This window comes from Bombus huntii, chromosome 15 (assembly GCF_024542735.1).
Source record: "Bombus huntii isolate Logan2020A chromosome 15, iyBomHunt1.1, whole genome shotgun sequence".
Lineage (NCBI taxonomy): Eukaryota > Metazoa > Arthropoda > Insecta > Hymenoptera > Apidae > Bombus > Bombus huntii.
In genome coordinates, this window is record NC_066252.1 from 2,234,123 (window position 1) to 2,255,540 (window position 21,418).

Genomic DNA, 21,418 nt, shown 5'->3' on the forward strand with positions numbered 1-21,418 from the left:
CAGTTTGCACAAAAGTAAAATGCAAAGGAGGTTTCATCCTACTCATACAAATACTCTACGAAGTATAGCGTGTAAACTATATAACGAGACTGTCGTATTCCACACGATCTCCTTAAACAGAAAAGAAGCAATGTGCAGACATACGTGTTAATTAATTCTTTCATGATGTCTCAACTATTGCATTGCCGTCGATGACAGAAGCTCTACGAGACGACTAAAGTGGCTACTACAATCTGTTCAGGAACCATTAAACGTGTATATAAAACGTTACGAACGAATACCATTAATTCTTCTTATCATTTACAAATATTTAGTAAAATCTAAATATACATGACTCTTGTGGAAACCAATGATAAAGGCAAGAAAACTAAAAAATAGGCTAATAGGAAACGTATGTAGCAATAAAGAACAGACAAATTTTGGACGTAGAATCGTTTTAACAGAATTAAAAAGATAAATTAATATAAAATATACTAATAGACAAAAACATAGACACAGTGTATATACACGTTATAACTACATATATCGTCCATCTCCAAAAAAATAATTTCACACGTTGTTCACTTGTAATTACAATTACTGAAAAAATATAAAAATATACATGTATATTCTTTTTAAAAGCCAACGACGAATAGCAAAATTACATTTCTAACAAATTAATACGAAATAGACGTAGTAGGAAAAGTCAGTATAAAGTGAGAAACAATACACATACGATCTTATACCAAGAATATACAAATGCTATAAATTACTAGCTTACCTATTTTCAAAAAACCATTTCTCACGATCATGCGTTTAATTAATAAAAAAGACGTAACACTATACGATTTTCCAATTATGAAATGTTCATAATCAACAATAGCGAAGTGAGTTAATTAACTGCAATTGTCGGTGTTACTACGTATCTAGTCAGCAGAAATCGCGATGCTTTTTCCCATAGGTCAACGATATACCAATGTCGGTGAAGACGTCATCCTGACTACCCCGGGAATTCCTTGTTTCCGTGGCGGATACGCAACTGTGCAGAACGTTAAATCATCAGCGCGTAGGTGTACGTCCCACGGGAAATTAACGTTTAAAAACAGGTTACAGGATAAAGGAAAATATTGATAAGCTTGAAGGCGTACGAATATAATTTTGATACTTTTTTGAAAATAATACAATGACCATTTTTCGTTTGCATTTGTCCTCGAAAATTACAACGTGTACATGGTCACGCGAAATCACATAAATAATCGGACATAGAAGTTAACGCGAAGCGGATCGAGTCCGCTCGAATTTTGTAACGATAGGGACCACTGAAGGCCGTTCGTGACTTACATCACTGAGGACCTTGTGCTTCTTGCTCGCAAGACAACAACGTTGCGTTACAGTCGTATATCTGTAAAAGATTACGTAAAATTACAATATATACACGGTGTCTCGTCTAAGTATATTCTCTGAATAGATTAAACGTTTATTTTCTGGAACTTTTGAGAACAAATATCCAACATTAAAACGTTGTATGCAATTATTAATACATTCTCAGTTTGTATTTTGTTAAATATAGGGAACAAAGAACTAATTAAGTTCGATAATATTATGTACTTCTTAAACCATTGAAACTGATTCAAATGAAACACGCTGTATGTACGCTGTATATGTATATTAATGCAAATACACATATATCAGATGCAAAATCACCCATAATTATTCGAGAGACGAAGAAAGAGAGAATTATTATAAAAATAAGATATCTTGCGAATGTTAGAATACACGTTCCTTTATGAGAATGGTTAATATTGCTCCTATTTTACGTTGCAATTGTACGTGCCTTAAATCTAAACTATTTAAGCAACGTACGTTAAATTCTGAAACCGTCCAAAATGGTAAGTTCGAATTGAATCAGAAATAATTATGAGCAACAGCTTAAATAATTACAGCCGAATATTTTGCGTAATTATCGAATACTTTTCTTTATTTTGAAATTGTCTACATTTCGTACAGTTCATTATTTAATCATTTTTACAATAATTTTGGAATGAATTATTTAAAAAATGATTATTAGATTGCATTAGTATTACTTTATGACACAGGATTTTAGTTGCATATAGTTTTCCAGAATGTTACTATAAAGCGTAGCTAATTGAACTATAATTTATACTTCACGCTGATATTTTCCATATCCTGTATGCTGAAAGCAAAAGACTGCAATTTACCATGATAGTAATCTCGTTGAAGCATATCTTTAACATTTTGATGTATGTATATTATAATGATATACAGATTTAGTTATTTTTTTCGTAACCTGTTTTAAAAAATATATTCCCTTCGTGTAGTCAAGTTAATCCACGAGTCAATCCACATAAAGTCTATTAATAATTTAAAAAAGAATTCTCAAAGTTTCTAAAAATATACATCACCGTGAAAAATAATTAAAGAGCATAGTATAAAGAGCAAGAAAGTATTTTTGTTCCACTTAAAAAATATCTTTCAAGCAGATTTTTTAATTCTTCGATATTTCAAAACTGTTATGTAACTCAGGACATTTAACAACTCAGTGCATATTTTAGCACACGATAATTATCGTAGGTCGAACAAGTTGTGCTATCATCGTTTTCTATGTGGTCATTTAAAGAACAAAAAATTTGCAAGTTATAAATGGTAATCGGTACCCGATATACTCGCGCCAATCAAGCGATTACAAAGCGTAAAAACAAAAGCAAAAAGTAGAAACGTGTTTGGAGAGCCAATCCGCGATAGTGTACCAAGACGAAGAATGTAGTTCGGTGAATCATGTCTCTTCGGTCAAGTTAAAAATAAAAGAGGCTAGTTGGAAGCAAGATGTACCGTAAAATAAAGATGTTAGAAATACCGTAAGAGCGTGTGGTTTTCCTTTCCCTGCTACGCGAAAGCTTGAAAAAAGGGGAAATGTGTGCGTGTGTGATTTCGCCCATTTTACAACACAAATATTTTATCATTTTATGCCATTAGTATTTTGATATTACATTACATTAAAAATATTATTGACATGTAAAGGAGTGTGAAAATTTCCTTAATTTTCATATCTTCCAAGTTAAAAGAGTTTCCTTAATTTTAATGATCTTTAAATTGCTAAATTTTCTTACATATTATCATATTTTAAGATGAATAACTGCTCTTAATTTCGTTATCTTCTAACAAGGCTTATTCAGTGACAAAACAGAAATTTATAGAAAATCCAGAATAGTTTGCAATTAAATGCAATGACTGGGAATTGGAACAAAAGAGCACCTTGAAATTGCAAACAAAGTTCCGGAGAATCTACAGCTTCTACGATACACATGCATTTATTATCTTTTTTATTGATCCAGAAGTAAACGTGAATCATGCATATACCGATATTTCCAGTAGAGTATTTATTGCACAAGTAGAGTCTGTGAATTGGTACAGGGAAGGTAATAAGCGGGGAAGTTCTGATTTTATTAATTATTCTCGAGAAGAGCTGATCGTATTCCAGCTAAACAATCGAGAAATTACTATGTATGTTGTTACAATATATCGTGAAAGTAGTTTCATTGTTAGGAATCGTTGTATCGTATCGAAATAATGAACAAAGCGGTGACAGTAATTAAAATGATTGAAACTCGCATTGCTTCGTTTTCTCGATGAACGAGAAATAGTTGGATAGTCACATTATTATCAATTACTTTCATAAACAGCACATTTCAAAAGTATAATATAAAGGCATCTAATTTTCTTATTTCATTCAATTTCATTGGACAGCAATTTTAGTATAATAATTTTAGTAATTTTCTCGCAATAGCAAAATACCAAAAAATTGTTAGCAGATATACTAAACCAAACTTTATTCTCTATTCGCTAGTAATTAATTATATTTACGAAATTCTACAACTTAACTACAAACTGTAGATCAGTTACACTATAATTTTAGTAGAATAATATTATTAATGTTTCAATAATATAAAAGTTCCTAAAATCGTTAAAAGATATGATAAATTAAACATTATTTTTTATTCCCTGCCAATTATATTTATCAAACTCTACAATTCTCCAGTTCTACGATGCTACGATACGGTTCTTGAGCTATAAAATATACGTAACAAGAGATGCAATAATGATACCTGACGCGCTTGAATTATGGGAAAGTTTGATGTACCATTGATGTTGATATTGCACGATATCTACTTCCTTCTTCTCTGGTTCGCCTGAAGTCCTCCGGCAGTTTGTTGTCAGACATGCTCCGACTGACACATTTTACATCGACGTCTCATTCTCCTGCAAGTATACCGTTCTACTAATAGCAGGTCTAACAGTGAAGTGAGCATTTATCATACATTATGATAAATTAACCGCGCAGATCAGTCAAATATTACGTGCAGTGAGGTTTAACAAATATTACTATAAAATCACAGAATTATTAAAACATTTATGTTTATTCTTCGGTGAAGGATTTCAGGATATTTTTCTGGAAATTACGTTTGACGATTATCATAATTATATAATTTTTAATAAAATTCTATAATTTAAAATAAAATAATTCTGAATTTCAATTTTATGGTTAATAATTAAATAATTTCGAATATAATTTTATGATTAAAAATTAAATAATTTCAAATATAAATTTAAATTGTGAAATTAACTGTTTAACAAAGTGAGATATAACATTATAGAATACAAAAATTTGTGGAGCAGGAAATATAAATATTCATTTGCAAAAAAGGAAATAAGAATGTAAGTACATTATCAAATATCATTGGACGCACAGTCTGATCAAATCTACTTTCCGTATGCACAACCATGATACGAATTTATCTGTCTTCCAATTATGACTCTTCGATAATTCCTTAACGGCACAGAAACCATTGAGAAATGATACACAGAAGCATAAACACTTGGATAAATTATTTCATAAAAGTAAAATTATTTCCTAAGAAACAATTTATTTCACATATTGATTGGTTTCTAACTAAATCAAATACAGACTCTCGTAAAATAATTAGTATGCCTATGTTGGATCGATTTTTCAATTATTTCAAATGGGAATTGCTCATAACTATCAGACATATAAAAATTGTCAACCAGTCAGCCAAAAACAATTAGAGCGTTTCGTGAATCGTCAGTGTTATTTCGTGAAGCACGTGTGAAATGGAGAATTTGTGTTTTTCTTCCGAAGGAGAGAGAGTCGAAAAATGGCGCACTTCCAAAAGCTGGACGAGACGCATCCTTACTACGCGATCGCCGCGGCTCGAATGTCGCAAAAGCCGGAAACGAAACCGGTCACCGTAGGCAGATTCTATTGGAAATTCGCTGCGTTCAACTTCATTCATAAAAGGTGAATTGTGTTGTTCGTTGCTTAAGTAACGGGAGTGTACTATGCGACAGAGCTGTATACTTTCTCTTTTCAATTGCGAAATTTTACAAAAATTTACTTACATGCTTTTTCTTAGAAAAATTTTGAAACATATACGTACACACCATTGGCCAAATATCGAATCATTAATATTCCATAAAATTTAAGAAGTTAGGATATAATTATTTATTTGAAGTCGTAGTCACTTTTTATGTCCAGCTCTGAAGTATAGTCTACTAAATGGACTCTACCTGATTTATATAGTAGAATTCAGCGTAGTTGCTTTCCAAAATATGTTTGAACGCTGCAAGGTTTCATTGTTTTTCTATGAAACTTGTGACTTATCTATAAGTCATAATCGCATGACTATGACTGATAGTATGCATATTTATCTTTCTTGAGTTATACGATTATTGATTTTCTGATAATGCTTATTTACGTGGGTACGAAACACATTAAATATCAATAAGTCCTATAATATGATTTTCACGAGGTATTAGGTTATTCTATAAACGGTGCAATTTTTCTGTTAGATATAAGTTATAATATTTACGAAAACACGAATTCTTCATAAATTGCCAAAAAATAATAAAATAATTTTTTACGAAGAAGAATAAAGAATGTAAACGTTCACATTGGCCGTGAAAATGAGCTATTATGCAGTCGGTGGTTTCAAATAGCTCGTTTTTCAGCACACTTAGCGAAATCGGTCGGAGACGAAGAAAACAGGAGTTGCTTCGCATCACAATTAACGTGGCATTAAATAAGACATTTGCTTTCATCATTCACCACTAGCTTCTTGCAACTTATTCTTAATATTCCACCTATTAACCGCAACGTTTTCCTTTAAATTATCACGCAATATTTTAAACGATCATCGCAAACATAGCATTTGCTTCAATGGAACATTGATCCTTTATACTTCACTAGCGCCACTAAATTGATACAGTAAAACTTTCATCCGATTTCTTTCTCACCCGTGAAAATTGAAAAAATAAAAGAAAGCTATTATTTAATACAAAAAATTTACAAAAATTCATAATTTCTTTTATACGAAATTTTTTCTGACTTTAATCGACGCTACTATAAAATTATGTTGAAATCGTTGATCGATGCAACAAAAAATTCTCAGAGTAAAAAGGATTGATATAAATGTTTAGATACAATTTTTAGTATTATCTTCTACAATTAATTTCCTTGTTTCCTAATACGTATGTACAGAATACAAGAGACCGACGGCGGTTTTTTCGAAAATCTTGGAACATTATTGGCTGAGAAGGTTCGGGCGCAGGAACAGGAGGAAGGACCGCTTCCAAAGAAGAAAAATGAGGTTCAGGAAACGGGAGAGGAAGAGGACAATTTCAGTGAAGAAGGTAGTATCGAGGAGCCTGTCGATGCACTTTTGGAGACTGACAGCGACAGGGACGAAAATGAGCATGCCACGAATTTCTTAGCCGAATCTATGGGATGGAACGTGAGTTATATACCACTTTTATTTTTTTCAGTGTATTTTAAGTTACCGGATATTATTTATTATCAATTTGTTTTTTTACTATGATCATTGATACGAGATACATTTCTATCGAATTTTTAGACAAATTTAAATTGTCACTATATATGACAATTTTGTTAAAAGATTCTAATTATTCCTGCCGAACTTTTTGAAAAATTTCTATTGCATTTCGCCGTATTTAAAATTATCGACAGTTCTCTATTATTATTTTATTTTGAATGATAAGATTTAAGATCATTGTATTTCAAAGATGCTACAAAATATACATTTTAAGACAATTGACGCGCGTTTCTATCGAAATTTCCTGAAGAATCGTGTGCAACCCAAAGAAACGTTGTTCCTCTCTTCACTCAAGATTCGATTATTTAATCAACACATAAAATCGCTTAATGTTTCTTCTAATTCCTCCAAGAAATTTTATCGAGTCTTCTAATTTTCAGAATTTCATTTGCTTCGAAATCTCCGACTTTGAAAACATACGTAACCACAGTGTACTCTTCCTAATTGCGAATCGGCCATAAAATCTTTCATTTTTTCGTTTGTCCGTCTGTTGATTTAAATGGCGGATGTTAAATGTCCGCCACATCTCGAAGTTCGAGTGTTTCTTTTCTTGGCTTGCTGAAATTTCGAGAGCCACCGGATAACTCGAAATATCAATGACTTCCGCGAATGGAACGCTCGACGCCTCATCGAACCGCTTAAAATACTCTGATAGACTTATCTACGCCAATACGAATACGAGTGGTCTGTTTATCGTTATTTGCTTGGTTTATAGAATGCTCTGTGGGAAGTTATGGGAAACAGATGGAGAAAAGTCGTGGGAAAGTATCTTGAAATAATGATCAAATATAATGTATACATAGTGAAGAGCATCGTAACCTGATGGTATTAATCTTGGATTTAATTTTCGATTTAATTTACTGATAAGCAATTAATCCCTAAAACAAATTTTAATTACATGGTTCGGGAAGTAACCTGTTCTGCTAAAATTTTTTTTCGTTTAACTTAAAATATTATGTTTAATAAAAAATTGAACCCTGAAGTGAATTCCAATCCAAGATTACTTGACAAATAGAGCTTTAAACTAATAAATAATAGATCTGAGAAATAGAAATAGATTACTTAATTTAAAAAACTTAATTCTTAACATGGATTTCAATCAGATTATTCTCGATAGGTAACATTTTGCTTAAATTAGTTTTGTTGCCTTTGTGTGATAGAATTTTTGCAAATTTCCCTCTAAAAAATCAAATTTTTCAAAGAACCGAATTTCTGTTTTTTCAATTTTTTTTTCAATCTTCGTCCTATAGTTACAATGTTTAAAGTATTATAATCAAATATTCTATAACTACGTTCGAATATCATTGTATTCTTTATTTATCTCGATATTGGATATTGATGACTGAATCATGCCGCCGGCATATTGCATCGTAGGGTGGTAACAAGACGATATTGATCCCACAAAGGCCCCAGTTCGAATCGAATGTCCGAACAAGTTACGTGTCCTGGCACGAGCAACATTTTGGTCGCCTGAAAATGTGGTAACTTTCAGGTTACCTGAAATATTAGCGCACCCTCGATTATATCTCAATTTCCGTGTTGAGAATAATGCGACTGGGGATATACGACTGGCCAGTTTCCCTTCGGCTCGACGAGAAATATGTGAGTACTATAACGTTCTTATGAAGGTAGTAGAGTTGTTTCAACTTGTAGTACTCCATAGGATACATTTTATTATATCATTTTTACTTTTAGTTGAACAATTATTAGAATTAACTTCATTTTATCCTGTTTTTTATTTTGGACTCTAGCGACTTATTATGTTTCATCTCCACCCTTTTGTTAGTTTTACTATGGTGTGTAAAAATAGAACTATGCTTGTATCTGTATTCAATAGTATTTTTATGCCATAATAATTTTTACGTATCTCTTAATTCGCAATTTAGTCCGTAATTGCTGAAGGATCGTGTCTATCCAATTTATGAAAGGACAGACTATGAGATTTATTTCACGGATTCCGCTACATGAATCTTTCAGTGACATTGCTATACATATTTTCTTAATTAGGGCTTTATAATATACTGTTTCACGTATTCCCTAATTTTCTTCTTGAACTCGATCCAATTTCAAAGGATCAATTCATCGAATTATTAACACGGATTTGGATTGGCCGAATTTGAAAAAAATATCAGAATTCCTCCAGAAGCATTGATAATTTCTGCAATAAATAATTCGCATAATCCATTCATGAAAATTTCTTCAGTTTCTTCGACAAGTTTTCCTTAATAGTTTTCCCCAATATTCCATAATTTTTCTCGTATTCTTCCAACTTCCACCAATTTTTGAACTTTTTCCTAACTTTTCGTAATATTTCTTACTTTCTCCTAAAATTTTCCGTAAAATATTTATATATAGTCCGCTGAACATTATATACAGTCTACTACAATTATCCTTCTCTAATTTTATCCCGTACCGTAGTAAAATAATTTTCTGATTCTACCAATGTTATTTAAGAAATGTTATCTAAGAAAATGTTATCTAAATGTATAATCATTTTAATCGTTCGATTCCCGACAAAATCATCCGAAATAGAAGATCAAAGGGAAAGAACAGGTAACGTGAATGATTGCGTAATATTATTTCACCGATAGAATGGAACGGTAGTACAACCGGTAGGGTGTTATCCTCTAAGCTCAATTAACAGTTAAGCTCAATTTGAAACGCGACTCTGGTTTTGTAGCGTAGCCAGCGTGTGACGCTAGTTGAATCGTCGACGTTGTCGACGACGACTCCGATCTGTCCGTCCATCTATTCCTGGCAGTGTGCTACTCGCCTTCGTCAGGCTCCTTTCTAGCTGACGAGCTACCACGATTGTCCTGTCCGTGTACTTCCGTCTGGAGCTACCACCACGGAAGTGCTGGATGCCTCTATTTGAAAAGTGTAACACAAAATGATCAAACATTATAAGGACGTATCGTAATCTGCCAATAGAGTAAAACGTGTGTAAAAAACAATGAAAGAAACTGTGGTGTGGACTTTGTATCGTCTCAGTGTGTGGAAAAGTACTCCGAAATGAAATATCCAAAATTCTGCCCCTCTTCTCGCTTCTAAATTAATTTCATACCTTGATTGAAATTTTAAATAAATATAAATAAATAAACATTTAAATAAGAATTATTGAAATTATCGTTCGATCGGTGTGAAACGCGCGGTGATAGAAATTTGTCAGGTAACAGGAAGCAATGGGATCGAAGGTATGTAACGTTGATGGGAATTGTTGAGGGTCGAGATGTGGTGATCGTGGTTTCAGCTCAAGAGGATAAGTTGGTATTGTGTGGCAATTGGCTATTCGACAGAGTCTTATTTGTTGGCAATTAAGGCGCAAAAGCCCGCTCATCGAAAGTCAGGCAGCAGTCATAAAAATAAATCAAACCTAGCGAGAAAACTGGGTTGATCAATCGCATTCTGCTATGTCTTCAAAAATTGACAAACTATCAGTAACATAGCTTCATTCTGTATAGAAATGTTCGTAAAAAATTTCTCCAAGACATAGACCTTGAAGAACATCGTATTTCATACGTTGTTGACATAAAGCGTTTAAAATGTCTAAAAATTTATTGCAGCCCAAATAACACGATTTCAAATTAATTAAAATAGAGAAAATTATAAGTACGTTTCGTTTAAATTGTATGGTTTGCAAAAATTGAATGAAAAATAATTATAGTTAGAAGATCTTTCGGTAGATTCTAGATATTTATATATATATATATATATATATATATATATATATATATATATATATATATATGTATGTATGTATCTTGGAATTTTCATGTTATAATTAGAAGATCAGTGGAATCTCAGACTAAATTCAATTCCATGTAGCTCGAAGTACATTTTTTTCGCTGTCAAAAAATTTCCAATTTCTCAGTGAACTTTTTGGCCGTTTGCTCAAACGCGTAATAACTTTGATGTCGACGATCAAGAACCTTTAATACGAAATTTGGAATTCGTTGTCAATCGACAACTGTTTTAAAAGGTTGTTGCTGAATGTTTCGCATACCCTTCTTTAAAATTCATGCTGAGGTCAAGCTTTCCACAGACAGTGTATATTTTCGAAACATGCAATAGCATCAAAAAATAAACCCGATTCTATGCAACGCGAAGTCGATTCAGTTTGCCAAAACTTTACACGAATTCTTATTTTCTACCGTTTTTAAAATTTCCCAAGCTTCTCTGGAAAACTTTTGCAATTAGAGATTGTCTTAAATTTTCCATCGGCATTGGGCAACAATAATTATTCATAGTTCGGCGAAACGTGCGCGATTCGATTTACCAGAACGTTTTACATGAATTCTCATTTGTTTCTGCTTTAAAAATTGTTAAAATTTCTCTAAAAAATCTTTGGAATTAACGATAACATTCCACCAACGTTAGCAACAAAAATCATTCGTGATTTGGCGAAACGAGCGCCATTCGATTTACCAAAACGCTTTACGCGAATTCTTATTCATTTCTGCGCTCAAAATTGTTAACATTTCCCTGAAAAATCTTTGTAACTAACGATAATTCGTAACATTTCGCCAATATCAGATAGCAATAAAAATCATTCATGGCTCAGCGAAATGTCCTAGAGGCATCCGTCTCCGAAATTAATTCCTGTTCCCGTAGCAAAATAAATCCGGCTGGTACGTGGGCGGTCGAATTTAGGCGAACTTGCATAATGCATCGTGAAAATCGGGACTGGTCACGAAGGACGGGAACGTCGACGTCGGCGTCGTAGGCTATCTACGCGTGCCTCCTCCGGTCAATGAGCTAATTGCCGTGGTATATCAATTTTCATTGGGCGCAATTGTGCGAACACACGAATACGCATTGTGGTTGCACTTGTCCCGTGGGTCGCTTCAAACAGGATACGGCATAGTTTCCCTTTGTGCAGATTCATTGTCTTGTTTTCGCGTTTTCCATTGGTCAGCCAGTTAACCGAGCGACCAATGAGTACGCCAGATCTTCGGTATTTAAATTGCCGCCGTGCACGGCGTAGAGAAATGGGCGAAAGAAATGTGAGACCGCGAGCAAATGTCGTGCATCTTTGTTCCGTTTCAGATTGAATTGTAATTTGAATGGGAAAGGAAATTGCTCTTCCTTTTTATTTAATGATTGGCTTCTGTCGATGACCTTTCGGATTCGTTGTACGGTCCCAAAAAAATTTTAATCGTATTAATCGAATTTATATTATCTAGATATGTTGAAATTTTCTTGTAACTGCATAACGTTATAATTAAACCGCGGATTTTTATGTAAATTTGTATCTTTACGAACACGATTAGAAACGTAGAAACAAAATAGAGCGCTTCTTCACCCTCTAAATATCGTCCTTTACCTGTATACAGGGTGGTTGGTAACTGGTGGTACAAGCGGAAAGGGGGTGGTTCTACGCGAAAAAAGAAATCGAAAATATAGAATAAAAATTTTTCGTTTCGATCTCACTGTAGATTTTTAAAAAAATTTAAAAAAAAAGAAAAATTAAAAAAAAAATTTTATTCTATATTTTCGACTTCTTTTTTCGCGTAGAATCACCCCCTTTCCGCTTGCACCACCAGTTACCAGCCACCCTGTATATTTAATTGGATTTTGAGATACAAAAGAGTCAAAAGTATTCGTATAGTTGATTTCCTGTAGAGATAAAAACGGAAATATTACCTATGTTATTAAATATATTCAAATATATTTAACTGCATATTATATACAGACATTTAATCCGCAAATAGCATATAATATCATCAATCAATAAAATCTAAGTCAGTAAGACAAATATTATTCCCGCTCTAAGGCTTGATCAAGCCAAAAGGGCCAATGTTAGGCGAACCACAAAACGCGTACAAATAAATGGAATCTCATTGTCAGAGTCAATCGGTCTTGGCAACCACTAGTATGCGACGATGTTAAAGGCTATGGCCCAGTTTTTCTGATTCTCAGTGAGTCGCTGGTCCAAACGGATTTTCTATCTCTCTTTTATATTCCTCCCTTTCATTAGATATAATCAGTTTCAAAGAGACTCTTCTCTGTTTAAGCCAACGACGAAGTATCTTGGTCGATTCACCAAGTCTTTTTGCTGCATTGAAGAAGAAGTTAGATAATTCAATTTGATGATTGAAAAAGATTTTGCAACTATCACGATGAACGATTCTCTGTAAGTAGCAAAGGAGAAACAACTATTTTGGTCAGAAGTCGTCGCGTTGACGACGTTCTTTTCAAGAGGTCGATCGAGAGGAACGCGCTAAAAAAAGAGTAACCTTAGAAATTTGTCTGCTACAAGGCGAGCAGAACGAATGATTTACAAGTGATGCTTACGCAATGGAAAATCCAGAAAAATGTGGAATATAAGTGGTATCAGAGTAGATTCTGCGTTACCGGATTGCGGACTGAGAACGACGAGGTGAAGATTAAATATAAACTTAGCGAAAAACTCCTGATAAAAAATTGTTAACTCTCCGTGGTAGAAACAATTTTTTGTTTATCGCATTATAAATGGTTAATTTTGAGGTAATTCCTAATAATGCTCGAAATAACATCAATAGCTTTCTATAAATAATAAATTCGATTGCCTGGCAATGATCCATCGAAGATTAAATATAAATTAATCTGAAAGTTTGTAATATCGAATTATTAAATATGAATTAGTTGAACTAAACATATGGAACGATTTCTTGGAATAACTCCCTTCAACTGAAATTTAATAAATAGTTTTATAATAGCCCCTTATAAGAAATAAATGCGATTAGATTATTATAAAAATGGTATCTGGAAGATTAAGTAGAAATCTCATAAAATAAAAAAATAAAAATACTTCAGAGGCTGAAAAATTCTGATATTCACTTTTTGCGTATGAATCAGTTCTAAAGATATGGAACCGTTTATTGGAATAAGTTACTTGAAATAAAACTAAAAATATATGAAGTCTATAAGTAACTCCATTTGATTATACAGACGGCTTATTGAAGAATACATATAAATTAACTACGTTAAATATAAAAATATTTCAAAAATATGAAACATCTATTGAAATGAGATTAGATTTTATGATTGATGAATGAATGAATTATGATTGATGATGAACAGTTTCATAAAGAATTCATCGAGATTTCATAGAACATTGATAGAAAGTTCATGAATTATACATTTAGAAGTTACAAATAACAATGGAAATAACAATAAATTATGTATAGACTGAGATTTAAATTCAAGATGACCATCGTTATTCAGCACAAGTTTTAATTATTCTTTTGTCTGGTCATACCACTTCCGAACCACTTTCTAAACAGGAAGGTGCATTTGTAACTCTCCATTTCGCTGAGTAATTAATTAAATGGACAAATGTAGCCGCTCTACATACTGGAATTAGGTCAATGCCGTGAGAAACATCACAGAGTTTCTCCATAAATTTCATCATATACCATTGGTAACTAAAACTAATATCCAAATTAATCTTTGATTTCGAAACCAAACAGCAGGTATGCAGTTAATCTCCAAAAATTTGTAAATCAAGATCTATTTTAAGACCACTAGATTGAAATAAAACTATCTATCTATCTGTTTAGTTAATTTCCAGCGAATAATCGAATTTTGTTATACCGACTTCGAAAGAATAGGCAGGAAGCTATCTCAATTCAATGAGTACATATTTTTTCTTATTCCATTGTTTATAATACTTATTTCTGTTACTATTTACTCGTCCTATGTTTACAAAATCTTTCAAAGGCAAGAAGATAATACAAATTTTATGTTTCGAAGTCTTCGTCAATGTTCGTTAATGTTCCACGATTTCGTTTTTCAAGTAACTAATTTTATCAATATATGTTATGCTGTTTATTTATCTCAGCCATTTAGCAAGTATTGATAAATTTAATAAATTCGGATTTGCAAAATCTTCTAAACACAAAAAAGCCATTGATATTCCATTATCTGTACTTCTATATTATCTTTGCCTTTCCTCAAACAACGTCCACGTTCTCGTAAGTTGGACTAGATACTACTCTTCGATTATGCATACTGCATAAGCGCGCCCGAATAAATATACGTAGCACCGATAACAAAGGTCGCGGTCGTCGAAGTTCATCATCGGCCAACAATGTACTAGCATACGCTACGATTCTTGCTTTTTAGAGCAGTTCGATACTCGTCGTGTGTGCAGCACTTTCGAAACTTTGCCGATCCTCGAGCATCCGTATCGACCCTCCTATTCTACCAAAGTCATCTCAATCCAAAATGGAATAGTAAATATTTCGTTATTCTTCGAGCATTTACATATAATTATTAGACTGCAGATTTTTACACAATTTTATATTTTCATTTCATTGAAGAAATTGAATCTAAATTGGAGCCTACTAAATATCATAACAGATTTATTATTAAAAATTGAAGAAGCTTGCGTCCCACATTACGACTGGACATTAGAATTTTACAAGATTGCAAGATTTTCAGAACTTACATATTAAAAAATTTTCGTTATAAATTACAACGTAATGTAACGTCACAAGACTTTCATAATATATCGAATATTTTATATATTTTTGTATGTTTTGTCTACACTTTCAAATTCCCTGTAAATGCATAAATATCCGTAGTCTCTTTATAATATTCATCTGTACCTTATCCCAATCTGTACGTGATTATAAATCTCTACCATTTGTACAGCGAGTGGTTATTCTAATTCAAAGATGAAAGTGTCAATAAGAGGAAGTGAGGTCTCGATCGAGTGTCAGTGCATAAACTATATTGTTCTTGGCTGACAGTTTGTTCGTTCTTTCGAAATCGTGTTTCGACATCGTTTAAGAGGAAACCTTGACAGTTAGTCGTGGCAATGAATGAAAGATTTTCTTCGAACAGACGGTGCACAGAAAGCTCGGACGAATCGATGTTTACATCAGATGTTGAATATATAAAAGTGTAGCATGTCGTGATACGTGATATTGGTTTTGTTCTTTGAAAGTCATCTAGAAGTGAAGTTTAACGAGATGAGATAGTATAGTGCTGAAAAATAAGAAAATGGTGAGCACCAACCCACCCCTCGGGGTGGCCACGCTGAATCGGGGAAGGAACACTTTCCGTGGCGTGCCCAAAGCGGAAATCGAGCGCAGAACCAATACTCTGCTTCAGGCTATGACGGTGAGTCTATTCGGTGATGATTTCAGTTTGTTGATAGAAATATTAAATACGATGGTGGTATGTCATACGTACTGAAAATTTTGTGGTTGATATGATATAATGTATCATACAAATTTCACAATGTTTGACAGTAGAATTACTAACTTGATATACTAAAAAAATATATCACATAAATAATTATAATAAAAGTGGTGTAATACAAATAGATAGGTACATAAGTATAATTCCGTGTCAATAAAGATCAAAGCTAATCTTATATAATATATTTTTATATCAATTAGCGAAATGTGAAATCCACGCTAATTTGCAACAAATAATTATCAAGTATAAAAAACTTCCAACTTGCAACGAGGATCTGTAAACCTGTACGAGTCTCGCAATTTTGTAAATCTGAATAAATATCATAACGTAGAATAAAAGCTTTTTAGAAGCAATAAGAAGCTTTAAATTTTGCAAAGTTTACAACCTTGCAAATCTTCCTGTAAATTTTATTGCATAATATATTTGTTAAATTAAACAGCTGGATTTTAAATTCATTACGTAAAAAGAGAAATAATTTTCTCTGCATGTAAAAAGAAGAACGGTGAAAATAAAGTGGTTTTGAACTTATGCGCAGTTCATTACTCAACTATATCTGAATATTTGAAGGTGCCACTAATAAAAAGTAAACAAAATTGTTCACACAATACGTATCTGTTCGCTGCCAATCATGTGCTCGATTGAAGCATGCGTTTAATGCTCCGGCTGAAGAACTTTGAACTGTGAGTATATCGTACCACGAGCGATGCTTCGACAAACGACTAGCAGCTAAAATCTCCTCGCTGTGTCTTATCAACGCATCTTGTGACTAGCAGATGGTACAATTATGTGTGACGTAAATCGATTGCACATTGTTCTTACATTATTTAATTATCAACATTTGTAAACCAATTGAAGGTTATTTACTGATGTTTACGATACGTTTGAGAAGTAATTGCCCTTCTATTTACTTCTAAATACTTGTGTAACTTATTAATTTATTTTTTAGAAAAGATTCGATAGAAATGTGTCCTATTTTATTAGATTGTGTAATATGTACTTTCATTCACGTATCAGTGAATCAGCTATGTTTTGTGGAATATTATAGATATTATTATATTACATATATCAGCTGCAATGGACAATGATGTATTAAGTGATACAGAATGTCTATAATTGTGCCATTTAGTGACAGTAATAGAGAGAAAACGAATATTATCAATGTTTAGTAAAAGAATTTCTTATTATTGTTACATACAATGATGATACCACAAGGGAAGAAGAAGTCACATTTTATCTTTTTGCACCGAGTATCTAGATATTAAAATATTATGTCCTGTCCACTCCTCTGTTAATAGTTATATCTTTGACCTTAGTTTATAACGTTTGATATTACTGTAGATTGAGGAGCTCTATGCTGCTTTGGTGTTCATGACCCAACACCAAGTCGGTTATGACGTTTCTAAAGAGTGTGAATTGGAAACTCTGTTGAACTACCTTCAAAATGCGTTCAAAGTCGACAACGACATGCACGAGAGAGTTTTGCACGAGACAAAAAACATGGAGGTAAGAATTTCGTCGCCAATTCCAATTCCACGTGTCAATATTTCAACAAATTATAAAATTGTAAGTCACTTATTTATAATTTATATAGCCACCGGAAATGCATTTGAACGTCGAAGTGATCGAAGCCAAAGAACTTGTGTCGAAAGATTCTAATGGTAAAAGCGACCCTTTCTGCGCCCTTTACCTCGAATCTGCTCCCACGAGGAGGTACAACACTGCCGTGAAAACATCCACACTGAGCCCAGTGTGGGAGGAACACTTCGAACTGTGAGTTGACAGACGTATGTTTGTTTAAAGTGAAGTTTAAGAAAATGTTGTTTGACAAAAATCACGTTTTTTCGTTATATGAATCGTCCAGAAAGCATACATTGGAAGAGTAGAGAAATAATGATATTACGAATATCGTTTATTAAAATTTACCTTAATTTACCCATTTATTAAAAATACTAGAAATTTACGACTATTCATTCCATTTTTTATGATAAATAACCTTGAGGATATACGCAATTTCTTTTTTGAGAAGTTGGACGCTAATCATGTACTGTAATAATTAAATTAATATTAGCATTATCTAATACATATTACAGTATTATCATTATTTTCATGAATAAATAATCAAATATTTGAAATAGTGCTGAATTTTAATTCATAGGCCAATAAAGTATAAAATATTAAGGTGAAATATAATATAAGGTATTAGAATCTATTAGATTAAATTTCGGCACTGTGATGCATAAATTGTAATATAACTTCAATCATGATTTCTTGTAGCCCTCTAGACGACCCAGAAAACGACGTACTGTATCTAGAAGTGTGGTAAGTTTATAACGAAGACTGTAATCGGAGTAAAATTTGTTAACAACATGTTTAGATATGATCTTTTTATTCCTCGATTTAAAGGGACTTCGACGCTGCTGAAACAGTTCCTGAGAAAATGAGTAAAGTAAAAGACGTGAAGGGTGTTCGAGGGCTGGTAAAACTAGCGAAGGAAATTGCTGTTACTGCCACTACTGGTTGCCATGATAACGAATTTATCGGTCGCTGTAGGATACCTTTGAAGGTACATAAAATAATCAAACGTCACTATCATTATTTAACTTCTACTCTCAGTTTGCTTAAATTCATCCTCTGATTTGTCACTAAAAATCTAGTTTAACTGCCAGTAGTCCAGAGCACTAAATATGTAGGAGTTTTTCCTACTTTCTTTTTTAAATCAGAAACTACTTGCTAAAAAAATGTTAACTAGAATTCAGATCGTAAGAAGCTTTAATCTTCATATAATCGCAGATCAAGAACAATTTCGTTTCACAGAACTATTACATTCCTTAGAAGATTCTTCAGATAATTTACATTAAAGTCTACTACAGATGAATTTCTCATAACATATCAATTCTCATTAGTGCATTAATAAATTATGAATCTACTAAGATTGATTTCTCGTTCAATATCAGGACATACCAACAACAGGCCATACAATGTGGTATTCCCTCGAGAAGAAGAACAAATCAAAACGACGTGGTGTAGTGAAACTAAGGCTGGCCTTCAGTGCCGAGCACAATGCACAGGTGGCCGCACAAGAGTACAGACACCTGATCAGGGTGCTATTGTTATACGAAATAGAGACCCAGAAAATAGAGAAATACTGTTGGTGCGGTCGATGGTCAGCGCCAGCGGAAGTTCTTCTTCTTCAGCACAGTGCTCAACGTGGTTTACTAGCCAGAAACGTGACGCTAGCTCAATGGATAGAATATTCAAGGATCCATCAAGAACATCCGTTAAACTTTATTGTCTTCAATAAATTAGCGATCGACCTTCTGAGGCCCATGGAGAATGGTCTTTTCTCGGCAGACGAAACAAGATTATTTTGGGATGCCACGAAGAAGTTGTTATACTCGTGTCTGAACAGTATTCGCAAGATCAGGAGGCTCACGATTGGAGACAAGAACGCCATGACACAGTTGTCCGCGATTTTGGGGTGATTATTAATAAACTATGTGAATCCTAAGTACAGAATTTCCGTGTTAGCTGGTCGTAGCTTGGGATCGTATCTGATCAACTATCAAGGAAAATAGAATTCTAGAGAATTGGTGTATTTCGTTTGCATTGAATGCAAATGAAGTAAGAATCTAGTTAAAAAATTTTAGAACAGTTGCTATATTAGCTGCAAATTGGAAAAAGTTTAATACATAATCTACGTTAAACGTTAATGTTTTGCTAGAAATAGAAGATGCTCTAAGATTATTAACCAGAATCTTACGTAATATCTCACGCAATACTTCACGTAGAATCGATTCAAAATCTGTTAAAACAATTCTTACAGAATACTCGTTTATACAAAGAGATTAAATTTATACTTTATTATCACAATCTAAAAGAGAATTTTAAAAGCTGCAATTGATATGATTTTAAGAAATAAAATTATCAGATAATCTAAGAAATTACAAGCGTGTACCAATGTAAAGAATAAGAACAGCAATAATCAGCTAGCGAAGATATTACTGTATTTGTGTTTAAAAGTTTATGAAAACAGTCAATCTTCGAGGTTCTCAAAGCGAATTTTTCTCTTTCATTAGAATTCTGTCGTCGATTTCGTCCCTTAAAGTGCCTGAAGACATTAACCTATTCCCTGCAAAAATGTATCCCTGGTTTCCAGACCCTGACGAGACACTAAGTGTCCTTCAAGCTTTAGAGTACACTGTTGAACAGGGTGGTATCGAATGGTGAGCGTTTGTACAATCTTAAGAAAACATTAAAACTTATAAATAGCGAATTAAATAATTGTACATTTTATTTCTATGGTATTTTAGGTTTGACCATATATTGAATAATAATTTCCCGGAAAACGAATCGGACGAAGATGCGCTGAAGTATCACATCAAAGTGATTCAACTTGTTAGAGCAGATTTACAAAATGCTATTGATAATTACGATAGGCTGTTCATCAAGTGAGAATTAAAAATCTTTTAGACAGAATTCTAGCATGATGTTGAATATTGTTTAAAATTAATTTCATTGTAATTTCAGGCGAATTAATTTTCCTTATGCAAGATGTCTGTACATGATGTACGAGAAGAGGATCAGTGATATATGTATGATTGTTATAGAGGATGTCTGCGGCAGGTTGAAGAGAATTGAAATTGAAAACGCCGATGTGGAATTAAATCTGGGAACGACTTTATTCGAACTGTATCTTGCGTTGCAGAGATACGTTATGTAAGTCGTTATGTGTTCTGTATATAATTTTTTAGCTGCCAATATTCTAATATTCAGAAATAACTATAAAATATAATTTTTTTAGCCTTGGTCAAGTGCTATGCGCCGAAGGGCAGCTGGAAGGGATGAAAGTACAGACTTACTATAACTGGTTCAGAGCTGGTGTGGCACATTGGCTCGATATAGCGGTGTACAAGGCCCTGAAACGAATAGACAGAGCCGTGGAGTTTGACACGTTGCAAGCAGTCGATAACTCCGTCCAATACAGCTCAAGTGCTGTGGATACATTAACGATATTCTACCAAATCAAAGTCTTTTGGACACAACTCGCATGGCCGGACACGGAAGGCTCCTACACTTTCATTGCCAAAATTATAGACGTAAGTCCATAGAGAACGACTTTTTGATCGAAAAATTTGGAATATTTATTTCTTATTTTGCTACATACATGCATATCTTAAGATCCAGATATAATCCAAAATCCATATTAAATTGTACTGGCAATCCTAGCTCTAATTTTTTAATATTACTTATGTTCGTGGGAAGTGATTCAAACTTCGTCTTTCTTATTACGAAATAAAAATTTCATAATAATTCTACTATGGAAA

The 21,418-nt window shown here is 33.1% G+C and overlaps 1 protein-coding gene and 1 long non-coding RNA gene across 13 annotated transcripts in view; one reads left to right on the forward strand and one right to left on the reverse strand.

Moving 5' to 3' along the window:
* The window catches only part of LOC126873691 (protein unc-13 homolog 4B), a 37,294-nt gene that overhangs the window by 10,098 nt on the left and 5,778 nt on the right, over window positions 1-21,418 (forward strand). For 3 of the 12 annotated variants that reach the window (XM_050634803.1, XM_050634804.1, XM_050634807.1), the window contains exons 2-11: window positions 6,554-6,806; window positions 17,433-17,597; window positions 17,686-17,864; window positions 18,369-18,413; window positions 18,498-18,657; window positions 19,049-19,572; window positions 20,171-20,317; window positions 20,405-20,542; window positions 20,622-20,810; window positions 20,896-21,190. In XM_050634803.1, coding sequence (XP_050490760.1) covers window positions 6,554-6,806; window positions 17,433-17,597; window positions 17,686-17,864; window positions 18,369-18,413; window positions 18,498-18,657; window positions 19,049-19,572; window positions 20,171-20,317; window positions 20,405-20,542; window positions 20,622-20,810; window positions 20,896-21,190 — 2,095 coding nt within the window. Of the gene's footprint in view, window positions 1-4,156; window positions 4,300-5,155; window positions 5,315-6,553; window positions 6,807-9,607; window positions 10,100-10,644; window positions 16,014-17,432; window positions 17,598-17,685; window positions 17,865-18,368; window positions 18,414-18,497; window positions 18,658-19,048; window positions 19,573-20,170; window positions 20,318-20,404; window positions 20,543-20,621; window positions 20,811-20,895; window positions 21,191-21,418 lie in introns of those variants that run through there. The other 9 variants (XM_050634815.1, XM_050634805.1, XM_050634808.1 and 6 more) reach the window with 9 other exon arrangements.
* On the reverse strand, window positions 1,116-4,204 carry LOC126873765 (uncharacterized). The gene is made up of 2 exons (XR_007692526.1): window positions 4,104-4,204; window positions 1,116-1,381 (listed from the first exon to the last, which is right to left on the reverse strand). It is a non-coding gene; the product is annotated as an uncharacterized LOC126873765 (long non-coding RNA).